The sequence below is a fragment of the Phyllostomus hastatus genome, unplaced genomic scaffold, assembly GCF_019186645.2.
Source record: "Phyllostomus hastatus isolate PE091 unplaced genomic scaffold, TTU_PhHast_1.1 phas_contig_34, whole genome shotgun sequence".
NCBI lineage: Eukaryota > Metazoa > Chordata > Mammalia > Chiroptera > Phyllostomidae > Phyllostomus > Phyllostomus hastatus.
Window position 1 is genome coordinate 21,952,812 of NW_025333857.1, and position 18,380 is coordinate 21,971,191.

The 18,380-nt window shown below is 37.1% G+C and overlaps 1 protein-coding gene across 8 annotated transcripts in view; it reads left to right on the top strand.

Annotated features, from left to right (window-relative positions):
• The window catches only part of PTPRD (protein tyrosine phosphatase receptor type D), a 514,409-nt gene that overhangs the window by 331,118 nt on the left and 164,911 nt on the right, over positions 1-18,380 (top strand). For 4 of the 8 annotated variants that reach the window (XM_045840045.1, XM_045840042.1, XM_045840046.1 and 1 more), the window contains exons 11-15: positions 195-339; positions 3,505-3,810; positions 4,687-4,880; positions 10,688-10,805; positions 17,677-18,264. In XM_045840045.1, the coding sequence (XP_045696001.1) occupies positions 195-339; positions 3,505-3,810; positions 4,687-4,880; positions 10,688-10,805; positions 17,677-18,264 (1,351 nt within the window). Of the gene's footprint in view, positions 1-194; positions 340-3,504; positions 3,811-4,686; positions 4,881-7,206; positions 7,234-10,687; positions 10,806-17,676; positions 18,265-18,380 lie in introns of all 8 variants that reach the window. The other 4 variants (XM_045840040.1, XM_045840041.1, XM_045840044.1 and 1 more) reach the window with 2 other exon arrangements.

Consider the following 18,380-nt stretch of genomic DNA (forward strand, 5'->3'; position numbering starts at 1 on the left):
GGCCACGCTTATTCCAACTGCCTTATTCTTGTAGAAACTTGCTTTTTAAATGCTATTTTCATTATATAATTCCCCTGGTAGTGTCCTTGATATTCTGTAGGTTGTGTGTGATTTTTAATGACAGGCATTGCAATAAAAAATACTTGCCCAAACCTTAATGAAGATGACAAAGTTTTCTTGTTACTTATCCACAGCAACGAATTACCATTGAGCCAGGGACATCTTACAGACTGCAAGGGCTGAAACCAAACAGCTTGTACTACTTTCGTCTGGCTGCCCGTTCTCCTCAAGGCTTGGGTGCTTCTACAACGGAAATATCAGCTAGAACCATGCAGTCAAGTAGGTGTCTCTCTTTGCTTACTTTCTGCCCTTTTTTTCACTAGGAGGTGTTGCCGGAGATTATCCCTACCAGCAAACAGAGTTGCTACTTAATATTCTTAATAGTCAGCAGTCTCGATGCTAGCCAATGTGCAACTCTAAGGATTAGAGTACAACCGCGACCTGTGCTGTTTTCAAACTTGGTCCAAGTAGCAGATTCTTTTCTCCCACTTTCTAAATTGAAAGACCTTCAGAGAGATTGAGATGAGAAAAATGGGTGAAAGGAGGTAAATCAAGCCCCATGTAATGAATTACAAGGCTCTAAAGCAAAATTCAGGTTGAGAGCACTGCATAACAATCAGAGGAAGGCTTTAGCAAAGTAAAGAGGCAGCGAAAGACCAAACTGTTATCTTTTGTAAGCACACAGGTTTTAAGTTTCCTGACAAATAACGCTTTATTTCACATATTTGTTCCTACTCAGAGAAAAGCTCAGCTCTTGTGATTAGTTTGTTATTAACTCTGCCAGGAGTGCATTTGGAAGTTTGGAACATTCACAGCAAATCTGTATTTGGAAAAATTTAGGAACAATGGAATAATCACAAGTACATTTCCAATCCTAAATTTTATTTTGTTTCCTCAGGTTCAATATCTTTTTGGAATTGTTGCTATAAAGAATAGTTGTCTTTATCACATTGGGGGTTCATTGTGTCCAGGGAAGATTTTTAAGATTGTTTTTTGTAAAGTCTAATATGGGAGATTGTTTTTGATGGAAAGTTTGGTGGCTTATAATAATTTAATCTTTATTAATGTTTTTATAATTAGTCTATTAAACAAACATTTGCTTTGAGTTGAATAGTTTTATGGAGTTATTTCCTTAATTTTTTGATATTTTATAAGTGATTTTGATATAATGACATGCAATAGATCTGTATAATAGAAATGCATTAAATTTTGTAAAGAGAATGCTATAGTGATCTAATTTTTAGACCTGTCAACAAGCATAATATTTATACATTTTAAAAGATGAATTTCCTTCCATAGAAGCAAGTCTTTGTATTTTATTCTTCTATAGATACTTGACATCTTTCAGGGTTTTTGATAATAAAAAATCATTTTCTTCTCTTTTCTCAAAACATAGTTATTCATATGAAAAGTATTAGGTTCCTGTGCTTAATCCATTAGTGATTATGGGTTATTCCCATAAAATTGTCCTTCTTTTTAAATCTCAAGTATGTAAATGCAGTTTGTATGTCTGCTTTGAATTCCAGGCAGGCTAGTAAGTCATATTGTAGAAGATCATTCTTAAAACCAGATATTTAACCAAAGGACTGTGACATGCTTTAATATTATATTTTGCATGGTTTACAAACTTGATTTTTTGCATATGTATATACGTATGTACTTACAAAGAGACAGAATGAACTTTTTATAAGCATACCAAAAGCTTATCTTTTCCTTATTTATTAAAATAAAAGTTTCAAATGGTGTTGAATTTATTCAAAGAATATAAGGACTGAGAGTAGCAATGTCATAAAAACCAAATCAGTTGTTTTAGAAAGAATTACAAATGAGTCCTAGCTGTTATATGAATAACTCAATTTATTATGAATAATGATGATGCATTTAAAATAGTTTTATAATTTGAAATATAAGAACTTGTAGTCAGAATCAATAAAAATGATATTCTAGTGATTTTACAAATCTTATTCCAAATTTATGAGTCTTTCAGTGAGAATTTTCTTTTTGTTAGTAAAAATGAGCTTTTCATTTTGATTGACCTTAATGAAAAACACAAGACATGTAAAGGCTGATAATACTCTGAACAATGTGATAAACCAGGCTCTACATAATATAAAGGTCCACAAAGTCAAACTACATATTCAAATACAAAAAATTAGAAATGATTTACTTATGGTATCATATATATTGCCTTAAAAATATATATGTATTATGTATATCTTATCCCATTTGTTTGTTTTTTTAGGAACGTGTATTATTAACTTTAAAAATAATTTATTATAATACTGCAGTGGTCTTTATTGCTTTTTTTATTTTTTCAAATAATGGTATGTTTGATTAATTTAATTGAAAATAATTGCTCAGAAGGTGACTAACTTATTTTGGAATGGGCAGTAGGAAAGCTTATCTTTTAACTCTTTCATCAACACTACTTTAGATGAATAGTTATATAGAAAATGAAAGGAATTATGTACAAAATGAAAGAAAGATGGTTCTCAGGATTTTTTAAACAGTTTTTTTAAGTGGCTATGTTACATTTTGTAAGTGATAGATCATTATTATTGATTTTACAAAAATTTGCTGGTGGGATCTAATTCTTCACTAGCAATGGTGTCTCAAGAAGAGTTATAATTTTTTTAAAAGCTGAAAGCTGATGTAGGGTAAGTACAAGTTACAGTCAGAATCAACAAGCCTGACATTACTCTCGGTAGGTAAATCTTGGGCTATGCCTTTTCATCTTTTACCAATTCTGCATGCTCGCTCTCTATGGGATATGGTCAGTGTTTGGTTAATGCTTTTCATTAAAGGTGGTCAGGCACAGTAATTTTTTCAGATAGTCAGAGGGAACCCTTTTATGTTGGTTGGGTTTTTATTTGTTTTCTTTTAAAGAAATGGAATTGACGGAAGGGTATCTAGTTGTTATTGCAGTTTTTCACACTTAAGACTGCTTTCACAACTGAATGCTGTGTATGACTCGCCCTCATTCTAGAATGTAGGAATGAAAGCTTGAAACAGCATCTGTGAAGCCCCATCAAGCTGCTCATGTAGTAAATCTTGCAGTATTTGCAGCTTTTTTGAAGTTGGATAGTCTGTATTGTAGGGCTGGGGAATACCGAGAGATTGGTTTAGAAGAAGAATTTAAATTGCAGGTAGGTAACTCTACTGGAGGCTTTATCATCTCAAGGTTTCATGTTCACATACTCCCCCCACCCATTACTTAACATTTATTTTTGGTCACTTATTCATTTTTTTGGTTTATTCATATTCCTAAGCCAAGGTATATAATTTATCTTTAAAATTTTATTTTAAATTTCAAAGCCTTATTTTCGTTTTGTTGCCCTTAATGTTCGTTTATTTATTTTTGCCTTTTCTTTTGTTTTATCATTTTTTTTCCAACCACTCCTGTCCTTTCACTCAAACCCTCCTTTAACTCACTGCCAAAATAAGAGCCGTCAGCTCCTCCTCAAGACATTAGTTGTACCAGCCCAAGTTCCACTAGCATTTTGGTAAGTTGGCAACCTCCACCGGTGGAAAAACAGAATGGCATTATTACTGAATACTCCATCAAGTATACTGCAGTGGATGGAGAAGATGACAAACCTCACGAGATTTTGGGAATTCCTTCGGACACTACCAAATACCTTTTGGAACAGCTGGAAAAATGGACTGAGTACCGGATCACTGTCACAGCCCACACAGATGTCGGCCCTGGCCCCGAGAGCTTGTCCGTGTTGATTCGAACCGATGAAGATGGTATGTTGCTTCTGCTACGTCAGTTTGCTCCCTTCTACACAGTCTTGGTCTGCTGTCTTTTGATAGGCTAACAGTAACCCGTTTTTCTGTGCTCATCTTTTTTTACCCAACATCGCTCTAACGTCAGTAGTTTTTGACAAAGACCTGTCTTTGCTACAGCCTGGGCATTTTTTTTTCTTTTGATCTCAACACAGTAATTTGCTTCCCTTTAAAAGAACAAGTTTGCTCCTATGATTTTGCAATCCAGGCTCTTCCTCTGTACCTCCATCTAAAGTCTTCTGCATTTTTCATGGCTTTTTGTAGTCACTTCTTTTACATTTTGAAGTTAACTTTTAAAAACAGCCTTCTTATCTTCTTCTTGTCTTTTTGTCTTGCATATTTCTGAAGCATTTAATTTTTGGCATTTGTTGTATGGAATACCTTTGATATGAGAAAAAAAGAAGAAAATTCCTATAATCAAGAATCTTTTTTTCTGCTAAAAAGAAACCTTTAAAAACACGCAGCAATCAACAAGCAGTTTTTGTTATTATTTCAATACTATACCTCTTTGTGCTTTAATGCTTTGAACCTCAAAGCATCTTCCTTGGCTTTTGTACATTTTTTACATGTTTTTCTATTTCTCTGATACTCTTTTTTTCTTCCATACTTTTTTTTGGCATTGGTCATGTTTTTTGATCTTTTCTTGAAAGGTAGAGCAGATTGGTTGAGCATTTTCATTGGTTGAAAATGTCTGTATTCCACAAAGGAAACATAGTGGGTCTGCCCATTTAAAAAAAAAAAGAAAGAAAGAAAAAAAGAAAAACTAAGTAAAGAAAATGCTCTGACTGGGTGGGACAAGTGCCTATAATTTTCTTTTATCCGATGATATTGTTCCAGTTCCTAGTGGTCCTCCTCGAAAAGTCGAGGTAGAGGCTGTCAACTCAACATCTGTTAAAGTCTCATGGCGCTCACCTGTGCCCAATAAACAGCATGGCCAGATAAGAGGATACCAGGTGCATTATGTGAGGATGGAAAATGGTGAGCCCAAGGGCCAGCCCATGCTGAAGGACGTCATGCTGGCTGATGCACAGGTAAGCCTCCAAAATTACATACCTGTGTTTTCTTATGATACTTTTTTTTCTATTCTATGCCCCTAACTGGGCCCCATTTTAATTATTTTCTTTTTACATTTTAAAAAATCCTGCACAAAATTCTTGTTTTTAAAACACACAATATGTGTATACCTTGTCAATCTGGATTGCCATCTATTGAGGAAATAAATTATAGTGAAGTAACACATCTGATTAAAAACATGTTACTGTTTCTTAAAGTACAGATATTCAGCTCTCTATAGCTGTATCTGAGTTTGCCTTTCTGACTTAAAAAAATGGATTGATTTAATTAAATCAAGGGTAGAATTCTAAGAAGCAATTTTGCTGATAGCATCTATTTTCTGCTGTATTAAAACAACTTAGAATTAGCCCTGGCTGGAGTGGCTCAGTGAATTGAGCACTAGCCTTCAAATCAAAGGGTCATGGGTTCAATTCCCAATCTAGGGCACATGCCCTAGGTGCTCCGAAGGAGGCCTATGGCCCCAGCAGGCCAGGTCCCCAGTAGAGGGTGCATGAGAAGCAGCCACACATTGATGTTTCTCTCTCTTTCTCCCTCCTCCTCTCTAAAAATAAACAAATGAAAACTTTTTAAAAATAAAATAAACTTAAAAATATACTTAGGATAAGTTGACCTAATTTCTAAATGTAAGACTTCCTGCTGGAAAATAGACATTTTTATTCAGGACAATGTATTTTATTTAGAATCTCTTTATTAAATTATGTTTTTTATGAAAAGAATTGTTTTATTTCCCCCCAAAAATGAAGATAATGACTGTGATAAAAATTAAGTGTTTTTCAGGGACTAAATGGGATCCCCATGTTGAGCCAAGTTAAGAAAAGTATTAATTGAGAGTGTGAGAAATTGATCCTAAGGCAGTGGTTTATAAATATGGAGCCATAATTTGGTTTTGTAATCAGTTGTTTAAAATAGAGCACCAGTTTTTTCATAAATTAGTAGTGATTCAAAGATAGTACCATAATAAATCCATACGTCATGTTTTTCTAAAAGGGCGAGGAAGACTTTAATCAATTACTGCCCTGTGGGGGTTGTACGTAGCCCACGGACTAGCTTATCTATGCTTGGTTCAGTACTGATGGGATATTATGAATAGGGAAGTACTTTGCTTATCCAGCAAATTGGTCACTAGACATGGCATGGATGATATTTTTGAAAGTTTGAAACATTTCAATGGAAAATTTCTTGTTTTGTGTGAAAGTGAGGAAGATTATGAACCTAGTCGTGAACCACTGCTCCAGGATGCCAAATGTTGCATCTTTGTCCCAATGAATATGAGAAGGCAAATATCTCTGTAGCTCTAAGGAAAGTATTTACTCCAAGTCTTGACATAGTCAATTTATAAATGTGCTAATGTTTGCTTCAGTCTTGAAACATTCTAAATAAAGAGATCTGGGTTAGTGGCTAACTAATCTACCTTTAATCCAGTTGCATGGTTTTGGTTTAGAGGCCACATCTGTAAATGTGGTTCAAGATTTGTAGCGTCCCTTAGATTTGGAAAAGGGCAACTGACTTGCATTTTCAAATATTTAATTTATACTGCCTGTAAAATAAAACCTCATAATATAAAATAAAGCTATCAGTGCTTATGTTTGTTGTTAAGTCTGCAATTGGAAAAAGGACATTGATAAGACCATCATGCTTTGATATTCTTCCGTTCTTAGATAGTATTATGTCATAGAGCTGTAGTTCTGTTGTTCTTTTTATTGGGAGCATGCAATTATATAATGCAACATTGCCTTAAATGCTACTCAGCCTTTTTTTCCTCTCTTCTATTTTGACTTTATTAATTTGCTGATTTTCCTTGCGTTGTTTTTTTTTCTTATTTTTTTCTTTTTTCCCCCATCACTTATTTTCTCTTTGACTACTCATTGAAATTTCATTAAGTTTTGCAGGACTTCACCAGGACTACTGGATTTCAATATTAATGAGAGATGTTAATCTTAATAGTGACTTGAATTAACTATATAACTTAAGAAAAAAGTCAAAATAAATGTCACAAAGTAGTGTACATTAGCTTTTTGCTATGCCTTAGTACTTCATCTCAATGGAAGATAGCTGGTTTAACTGATTACAATACAGATCATATTTACTTTTGACCTTTAAATTAAGAATGAAAGTGGCAACATAACCCACTTACACTCCTTAGAATTTTATTGTACACACTAATACAGTTGCTTATTTTTTTTTTAATCTAACAAGGGCACCCTTGCCTTTATCAGTCTACAAATTTCTCTTCATTTCTTTTTATTTTGTTTCTACCTCCCCAATCTTCTTAATCTCAATCAGTGGGAATTTGATGATACTACTGAACATGTGAGTAATTTTTGACTGCTTTGTCAAAATATTATAAGTGCTTACTTTTTTCTGATGTTCCTCTTTCATTTATTTGTGATATGCCATCACTGTTTCAATGCATGCATTAACAGTTTTTAAATTATCTTCACTACATGGTACACATTGTGTCTTGGTTTCGTTTTGTGAAGTTGGCATGATGCTACTGATTGCATAAGAAATATCGTGAGCTCCTGTTATTTTGGTGGCTGCTACTAACTCTGCCTCGTGGCATAGTAAGAGGAGGCATGCTTGAAGTGGAGACCTCACAGACCCGAGGTGTCAAAGTTTTATGTTGTAGGCAGCTCTCAAATCCTACTCCTACTTACATATTCAGTGGATAACATGTCTAGATCTGGGACTAATTAACTCTATCTAGAATTGGCAATTCTCTGTTGTACCCATACAACTGTGCATGAACTTGAATAAGTCATGCAAAGAACTAGAAAGTATCTCACTCAGTGAGGAATTTTTAAAAAGATTTAAATGAGTGGATTATGTTATTTATTAAGAGCTAACTATATGTATATAGGCTACAGAGGGAGATACAAGATGTGACACCTGCCTTCTAAGTGCTTACAGTCCAGGTGCCTAGGAAGGAGGTAAATTTCAGAAAAGTTTCAAGGCAGCCGAGAGTGTGATGTAGCCAGATAACAGGGAGCTTGCTAATTTGACAGAAATAAAGGGTTTAGGTTACTAAATTAGTGCTAAATATAGCTCAGAAATAAGTTTTAATATAATGTTGAAAAATCAATAGTAGAGCAGTATTTTATAAACTTCTTTGACCATGACCCATAGTAAGAAATGCATTATATGTCATGACTAATGCATGTGTTTAAAGTTTCTTAAAATAATACCTTACCTCTAAATATATATAAACTTTAATATTTTATTTTCAAGTATATATATATATTTGTGTACATGTATGCAAGTGTGTATGTATAATTATTTTTTAATGCTGGTCGTGACTGACTAAATTGATTTCATATCTTACTGAATGGGTCATTACCTGTAAACTTAGTGGAGAGGTTAGGAAGAAAAACAGATAGTAAATAGAAAAACAAATTAAAAAATCTCTTTTACTAAAAAATAAAAACTCAACAGAGTTGAGAAAGCAGAAATGGAAAAAGGGTTGGTTATGATTAATATTTTTAAGAATTGAGAAAAACTTTAGCTAAGAATTTAAGGAAGAAAAAAAGATCAAAGTGTCACTTCTAAGTTTTGAAGATGCTCCACCATTCACTAAAATATAGGAAGTAAGGAAGGGAGTCTGCTTCTGGGAACGACATGTAAGCTTCAGTTAAGCTGAGCTTGAGTTGACACATGACAGTGAAGGGAAAATGTCCCACAGATATTTATGATGTATATGTCCCTGGAGTCCTCCTGGGAAGTCAGGGCTAGAAATGAATGTAGTGTATAGGCATAAGAAAGGCCTTTAAAGGTTTGGAAATGAATGCAGTTTGGTTTTTGTTTGGGATTAGAGAGAAATACAGACCAGTGACTGCTACCAAAGACCTGGTAATGCCAGCCTTTAGTAGGCAGGGGCAAGAAGCCAGTGGAGCTGGGATAGGAAAAGACAAAGAGAGGAAGGGAGTGTGGCCGTGATGTCCGCCACACTAACCCACAGAGAGGACAGAACCCCTGGAAAGCACACCCGCAGCTAAGAGATGATGTATTCCAGGCAGAGAGAGGTGTAGCCGGCTTAGATGATACCGCCACAGAGGGCTTGGCAATTTCAAATCGCATTGTTTACATTATCCTGCCACATCCTGTGCTAGAGGAAGGACACGTGTCATTAACCCCAGTTTTATTAACAGGTTTCTCGTACAAGGCTCACTGCATATAAATTTCTTGCCACACAACCTGGTGACAGAACCAAGCCTTGCTTCTTTTTTCCTCTTCACCTTGCCTGCTTTCAGCAGCAATCCAGAGGCATATGAAAGGGGACCTTGAAAACAATAATATCATTTTTACCCATCATAATTTTTGGAATAGCTATTATCTGTCACAGTTTAAAACACCACTCTCAGGTGGTTTACTTGGTTTTTATATTCTCTGTAATGTTAGTGAAACCATTCCAAGTTCTGGAAAATAAAATTTCACTCCCAAATTTAGTCCATTTAGCTTACAGAATAGTATTTCCACTGGTTCTTCAAGATGATATCCGAAATCCTTGAATTTCCAAATTGATGACACTCCTCCCTTTTTGAGAAAAGCTTCTCATGAAAGCTGTCATACTTGGGACCAGATTCAACAACTGAGTTCCATGGTGCCCATTATGGCCTTGCACAGAACAGCCCTACTGTCCCTCGTACAGTTCAGCCCATTAACCAGACTCCCACTGGCATTGTCTTTAGATGCGGAAACAATGACATTGTCTGTTTCCTTAAATTTGTCACACTTAATTTGAAAACATAGCTGTATCAAAAATCTGAAAGGTTTTTTTCATTGTTGTGTGTGGGGCAGTGTGTAGCTCTAAATAAAATATCAGGACAAATTCAGAGCCAGCACTATTTAAAGAAATGTGGAACCTCCACTTTGGAAGAACAGTTGTGTGATCATCTATTTTTAATAACTATCACAGCTGTGGGCCCTTACTAAGACAAAACTGAGAGTTTTGATAAATATTTGGTGATAGTTAACATTTTCGAAACAATCAGAATTAATAGAACACATATTTGTGATATGGTAGGATAAGTCCAGTTCTTCACTTTTAGGTCAGAAAATTCTTCAGATGAACAGAAAATTCTCTTTAATGTATAATGATTATAGTTCAGAGCCTACATAGTTAACCAGTAATATGTTTCTTGAGTCCCAAGAAACTTCTCTGGCTCTCAGGATGTCTAGGTCCCACAGATCAGCCATTTGGCAAAATACTTCCATGGTGATAAATAGACTGTTGGCATCAGCCCTGTCACCAGTCTGTGGGCCAGGCCATCATGGGTGCATATGGAGAGCTGCTGGCATAGAAAAACAGCTAGTTTATGGATTTCTCTCTGTGAGCCAGGCATAGTTCTAACCATTTTCCTGACATAACCCATTTAGTCCTCTAGTGGCCCTGTGGGGTCTTATTATTCCTACTTTCACGTGGGAAACTGAGGCACAGAAGGGTAAACTGATATACCCTGGGACACCAAGCTAATAAATAAAGGGAAGCATGTTTAAGTTCAGGAATTCAGGCAGTCTGGCTCCAAGTTTTATGTTTTTACCTACCGTCTCTTAGAGCTGCCTCTTAGGAGGACTGACCCCGCTCCACTGTCAGCATGGAAAACAGAGAAAACATAGCATGAGCTCCAGGCATGAATCTTCCAGTGCTCGGCATGGCTGCAGCGAATGTTCATGCATGCACAGCAATGAAAATGGGTGCCTTGATGTTCCTCCCCCAGAGCATTCAGAGCATGTTTTGAATCAGTGTTGTTCCACTGTGTCATTTCAGGACATGATTATTTCTGGGCTACAGCCTGAAACTTCCTACTCCCTCACTGTCACAGCCTACACCACCAAAGGAGATGGTGCTCGCAGCAAGCCAAAACTGGTGTCCACCACGGGAGCAGGTAACCACATCTGTGCATATATGTACCTTGAATTCACTTTGGGTGACATTAATACTAATTTTCCAAATGGGATGGGTGGCTTCTCACGGAGGGGGTAAAAAAGGCTGTGGTCAGCTGCTTTTGTGTATATGTATATACATATGTATGTGTATACATATTATTATATGTATACTATTCATTGAACAAATATTTTTGGAGCATCTACTATGTGTCAGGTACTATTCCCATTGCTGGGCATACGTCCATCAGCAAAACCAACTGTGCCCTCCTGCAATTTATCTTCTGACCAAGACTAGCTAATTAACAAGTGAACAAATTAGTACATAATACAATGTCAGTGAGTGATGAACTGAAAAATAAAGGCGTGTTGGCATTGAGGGTAGGGCTGCCCCTAGGAGTTATTTTGGAAAGAAAAATTGGAGTTCTCTGTGGGGCAGAATATTAGAGTGGAGGCCTGAGGGATCTGAAGGAGAAAGTCCCATGGGGTTCAGAGGGCACATCAACTAGGTAGGGAAGCCACTCAATAGCTTCAGACTCTCTTTGCAACAAACCCTGTTAAAAGAGCTGCCACCTGGAGCTAGATATTGGCTTAGCTTTATTTTTTGTCATTCTCTCCTCCTCACCCCCTTGCTATGGGGATTCTAAAGAGGACACATTTCATAGAAGATAGGGAACAGAGAGAATGAAGGAAACGAAAAAGCTAAATTTCTGATTGCTCTCTTCCAAAGCTCAATGTTCTTTAGAGTTTCTTTGGCCACAGTAGGAAAAACCAGCATGAAGGAAAACCTGGCACAGTAAAACCAATAAACTAAGAAGTGTTTACAAAAGGATTCTCCTCCAGTCCTTTGTATAGAATTCTCCTATGGAACATTGAAACTGTGATTTGATTTACTCCTCCAAAATCACTTCTCACATAACTTTTTAGGAACACACCTCTACGTAAAGGTGTAAAGCAGAGAACAGCTGTGATGGTGAGTACCCTCCTGGGTGCCATGCTCACTGCCAGATTTGTCTAAATGTCATAAGATTTGCCTCACATCCTGCCACCTGGAACTGCCTCAAGCAGCAGGATTACAGATGGCATCCTTCAAGACAATCTTCTGGGATTTTTTTTCTTTTTTTAGAATACCTTTGTATCGAGCTAATTTGTTGCCAGGCACAGGAGATCCGTGTTCACTGGGGGGCGCGTTGCCTGCCTCGCTACAGAACCAGCCTCTATTTGAATGTAGACAACCAAGGCAAAACCCATGAAATTTAATCCCAGAATGAAGGAAATTGATCTCCTTTACCCATATTTGTAACCGTGTCTTAATAAGCCTGAAATGTCTTACACAAAGCATCCAACTACTATTCCTGAAAAGGTGGAGGTTCTACAACGAGGAGGTAAAAATAGAGAACTTATAGCCAAAGAATGTGGGTACTAGAGAAAGGAATAATATTGTCTATTTTACTCTCTATTTTAAAGAGTAGCTCATCACTTTTTAGTCACCATCCAGAAAATTATTTAGAATTGTTGCTTTTATTTATACATAGAATTATTTTGGAATTTTCATTCACAATTTCAGATCTTTGTTAATCAGTGAAGACTTAGGTATTGAGGTGGGGAATACTTATAATTTAGATGTCTGCACATTTGCTTTGTTTATTTTCTTGAACCTTCCCAAGGAGGCTGGGTTGGAGGTGCAAGAATCCAGACTTATAATCCTTTTTAGAGTAAATCTGTAATTTGTTGTGTGTTTCTTTTTTTCCTGTCAAACTACAAGTAAAAAAAGCATTCCCCACTCATGGTTTATCCACAGGTAATCAGCAAAGTCATTGTTTTTGCTTTGTTTTCATATACTATTTCAAAAAGTCCTTATATTTATGTGACTATGAAAAATTATCAAGTGTATCTCACACATATGAGCTTGTAATAACCCACAATTATAAGGGTACTGTATGTAGTAATGGCTCCCAGGGAAAATTCAGGAATTCTTGTAAAATTTTATTTTGATAGTAAAATTCCTGATTGTAGATGTGTTGATGTATAATAAATTGTTTCTAAAATCTGTAACCAATCATATCTTTGAAACAAAATGTACCGGCCATAAGTGAAGCAATCCACCATGTAAGAGCCATGCAAGCTCAGGGGCGCCTTTGAATAAAACGTTGACTTTATGTTGCAGTGATGGTGACATTTTTGCAGTTTCTTTGTTAATTCTCACATTGTCCAGTTTCATACAATGTGGTCTGCTGCATGAAGTTGAGGTGTAAGGCAATCAGCTAGTTCATTGTTGTATTTGTACATAAATTTCTCTGCTGTACTGAGCAGCTGCATTTAAGGACTATAGAAAAGATGACTGTGACATGAGGAATTTGGAAGTATTAGGCTTAGGTCAGCCAATTATGATTCTTTCTTCTTAGGTGCTAGGTTAAACTGAAGCTATGTTTAGAGCCATTGAGACTGACTGAGTGCCTCGCTTAATCCCCGGTGATTATTACAGCTAAGAAGGAAAGGGCGCAACATGTGTATATCATTTCTGAAGTTTTATAAGGTATTTAATAGGGAAGAATCCAGTAAGGGAATAGGAAGAATTAAAGAGCTACAGGGATGAGAGATTACACATATGTCGTGACATAACTTATAGTTAGCATATTTACTCTGCAGCTGGCCTCTCTCTGCTTCTTCTAATATGCTCACTGAAGCATTGCTAAAAGTGACCTCCAAGCTTTCCTGAATTATTATTTAAGACTCTTTCATCTCGCCAACTCTCCTGTCCCTATGCTGAAGTGAGCAAGACCTTTGAGCCTGCTACTGGATGACCTTTAAAGTGATCCACACAGTAGCCTTAAGGCCCTGGAAACCTTGAGCCAACTCCACATACAGTACCACCCACTGCATCTCTTCCTTTACCCCCAGAGTACACACTGATCAGAGGACACAGACACTGCATTATCCGTCTGCATTTTCCCACCCAAATGCCTGTGTGCCACTGAGTAAGTCTTTGCACAAAGTAAATAGATGTATGTGTTTTGTGCATAAATTTTCTGGAAATCAGAAATGGAATGGGTTTCATTGCTAATTTGTGGAGATTTGGATAATCTTTTAAACCATATATGCGGTGTTGTAGACCTCTCTGCATTTATTTTCCCTTTTTCTCCATCTGTTACTTGGGATGAAATACCCAAAAATCTTACCCCAGCTTAAACTACTTCTATTCTTCACACATTTGTAGACATTTTAGTCATTCCCTTCATGCGGCTGGCCTCTCCTGAGGGGATGGTGGGATTCTTTGTCTAGCTGCCGCAGCATTCCTTTCTTTCTCGAATTGTTTACTTGTGTATCTCAGTGTTTCAAGACTGGTTGTCTCAATAGACTTCAGGCTTGGTGAAACTTCTGTCAGGGGGAGGATGACCGTTGTGGGCTTGAATGGGGAGCAGACTGAGATGCTCCTGGCACAGCGGTGGAAACCAGCAGGTCAGAACAGACACTCTCATTTCCAGAGCACTATTTGATCCCATGATTCCAAGCCCACAGCATGTATAACCCCAAATAAGAAAGGGCATGCCAGCATTAAAACAAATGAACAAAAAAGGCATTAGCTAACCTCAGCTTCAACTGCCCCAGAAGAATAATGTACATTTTTATAAGACCAGTGTGTTTTTATTTTAGAATTTGACTGTCCATTATATTTCTCCAAATTTGTACCACAGCATTATGAAGTAAAATGCCAAATGATGAAAATATATTCCTATTTGGCTGATAAATATTATTAGAATGAAACTATATTTGTGGTTCAATCAAGAAAATTAGAAGTGTTTCCTTTATTCTAGCTTTACACGCATCTTATAGAAACAGTGTACATACTACTACATAGTTCCTTGGAACCAGAATTTTAGAAAATTTTGATAAATATGTTTAATAAAATATATTGTATCCATAAAATGTTGAGACTTAATAGTTATGTTTCTACCCAGTAGTTTCAACTGGATTTTGTTTCCTAAATGATATATCTTCTTCTGAGACCCCTACACTTTTTTCAGCAGAACCTCAAGTGTTTAATCCTTGATATCACTGACATTTTAATGGGCAAATCATGTAAATGTTATACACACATAAAGAGAAATGAAGGATGCCTCCCAATGTCTATCTTAAAGTGATTTTTTAAAGATTTTATTTATTTATTTTTAGAAAGATCGGGGAGAGGGAAACATCGATGTGTGAGAGATGTTTCCTCTCACACCCCCACCCCCAACCAAGGACCTGGTCCACAGCCCAGGCATGTGCCCTGACTGGGAATCAAACCCGTGACCTTTTGGTTTACAGGCCAGCACTCAGTCTACCAAGCCATGCCAGCCAGGGCTTAAAGTGATTTTTAAAATGAAAATAATCTTAAATATATTTAAAATAAAAATGCAGCAGTGCCTCCTTATATACAGGGGGTACATTACAAGACCCCAAGGATGCCTGAAACCAAATATATCTCTGAATCCTATACATACTATATTTTTCCTATACATACATACCTATGGTAAAGTTTAATTTATAAATTAGGCACAGTGAGAGGTTAACAATAACTAATAATAAAATAGAACCAGTCTAACAATATGCTGAAAGAAAAGTTACGAGAGTGCTCTCTTATTGTACCGTACTCACCTTTTCCCTTGAAGGAGACACTTTAGGGCTTGTCTTCGGCGTATCTGGGTTGCCAGCATCACTGCTCTTCCACGATGGGGCCACTGCATTAGGTAAAATAAGGGTTTCTTGAGCACAGGCACTGCACCGCTGTGACAGTCAGTCTGATCATGGAGATGGCTACTAAGTGACTAACCTACAGCGTGGAGACACCAGACACACGGGCGATTCAAGTCCCGGGGAGGATGGAGTGCAGTAGTGTGCTATTTCATCAGGGCTACTCAGAATTTAAACCTTATGAATGGTTTATTCCTGGAATTTCTCATTTAATATTCAGGCTGTGGCTGACCAAGAGTAACTGAAACTGAAGAAAGTCAAACTGTGGATAAGCAGGGGACTACTGTAGATAGAATAATTCACATACTCTAACTTAATGACTGGGTTCTAGTTTGAGAATTTCTTAGTTGATAAGATCTCTGGCTGTGTATTTTCCTGAGAAGCAATGAGTACACAGTTTCTGGTTTGGTTTAATTTGGTCCCTGGGCCAGCCCTCAGCATAACATGCACAATGGTTACAACCTTCAGGAACTACTCTTCCCACACACCATGGGTTAGCTGAGTGAACTCACATGTAGTGTGTGAAACAAAACCATTGCTTCATTGGTGAAAGATACAATGATCTCAGTGAACATGTTCTTGGACAAAGCATGCTACCATAGGGGTTATGGCTTTCTAAAATATAGAATGAGCAGGTTAACCAGGTCCTTACTGAGGTTAACATTCTATGTATTGTCTCATCATCTTTCTAGTTTTGTTGTTGCTAATTTTTGTATTGTCTTATACATCCCCACAGTACTATTTTTCATTGCCAGTCTTATTAATATAAGCTTTCCTGCCTTTCCAGCATCTTCTTTCTATTGGCTGTGTTTCGATTCTGCTGATTCTCTTCTTCCTCCCCTATTTGGGTTACGCCCAAAGAAACTTTTGGTTCTGTGTTATTCACTACTGTTCTTTTCTGTGAGTTTCAGGAATAATTGCTTTCCATTTAAAAAAAAATACAGACCCTGGCCAGGTAGCGCAGTTGGTTAGAGCATCATCCCGATACACCAGGTTGTGGGTTTGGTTCCCAGTTAGGCACGTCCAAGAAGCAACCAGTGAATGCATAAGTCAGGGAAGCAGCAAATCAGTGTTTCTCTCTCTCCCTTCCCCCATCACCCCTTCTCCCCCTTCTCCCCCACCCCTTTTTCTCTCTCTAAAAAAAATCAATAAATAAACATTTTAAAAAATTACAGTTACGATTCATTGAATGAGTAGATTAGAACTCTGTATACATCTATACTTATGTAACTTAAAAAGAAATAAATTATGTAATTACAGGAAAGTGGCCCCTTGCTAGAAAAGGCTAATATTCTGATTATTGATAATTATGATTAATATTAATGAAGTATAAATCTTGTGTGAAGACTTTCATGTGCATCTTCCTATTTTAAAATTCACAATAAGATTTTGGCTAGGTTATAACATAATTCCTGTTTTAAAGATGAAGAACTCAATGAGGATGACTGGTGTGGATAGTAAAGTATAGACAAAAATGCAGTTTAAATCCATAGTAAGTCAAAGCAATTTTACTTTGAACTACTATTTTGGAAACTTACAAGCAACATAACACTATAGTTAATTGGATCCAGCTACACCTGGGTTTGTATTATACCTTTCTCACTTATTACACACCTGACCTTGCATAGTGTTCTAGCCCTCTGGGTTTTACTTTCTTGTTATAGAAGATGATGATAACTAATCAGAGCATGTAGTCAGGAGAAAGGAATGTAAATCAAGTGAGATACCACATGTAAACACTTGTAGCGCAGTGCCTGGTACATTACATGTTATCAATAATTAGATGTTACAGTTATTTTTAGCTGTATCGAATTGGCTAATTTTTACTCATCCATTTCTCTGTGGCATGAACCTTTATGTGTGAAACTCTGAAGTGTGAAGATGTTAAAATATCCCCTCAAATTATTATTTTAATTATTCCTATTTTGTGTTCAATATCAAACTCTAGTAGTTCATCCTACCTTAACAGGATATAAGAAGGAACGTATTGCCACAAAGGTATACATATCAAGCATTAGCCTTTTATTTTTTTTTTATAAAGGAATGGGAATGGCTGTAGGGTGGTATTTCCACTCAGCAATGATTGAAATGTGAGCATCCATGCAAGTTGGTCTTAGCACTGCATCCTGTATGCTTCAGTTCCAGGGAAGCCCCGGCTTCTGATCAGCCACACTCAGATGAACACTGCTCTCATTCAGTGGCATCCCCCTGTGGACACATTTGGACCTCTTCAGGGCTACCGACTAAAATTTGGCCGGAAGGATATGGAGCCACTCACTACTCTTGAGTTCTCTGAAAAAGAGGATCACTTTACAGCGACAGACATCCACAAAGGAGCATCCTACGTCTTCAGGCTCTCAGCCAGAAACAAAGTGGGCTTTGGGGAGGAGATGGTGAAGGAGATCTCCGTTCCAGAAGAAGTCCCAACTGGATTCCCTCAAAGCCTCCGCTCAGAAGGCACCACTTCAACCTCCGTCCAGTTGTCTTGGCAACCGCCTGTCCTGGCAGAGAGAAATGGCATTATCACCAAGTATACCCTTCTGTATAGGGATATCAACATCCCTCTTCTTCCAATGGAGCAGCTTATTATTCCAGCTGACACCACTATGACACTCAGTGGCTTAAAACCAGATACCACATACGATGTAAAAGTACGTGCTCACACGAGCAAAGGGCCCGGGCCATATAGTCCCAGTGTCCAGTTCAGGACACTGCCCGTGGATCAAGGTAGGATTTGTCTGCTTATGGCCTTCCTCCTTTAAAGGAATATCGGTCTTTGGAAATCAGTATTTTGAAGCTATAAATAACTGATCGACCCATTCATATTAATAGGTTCAGCAAAA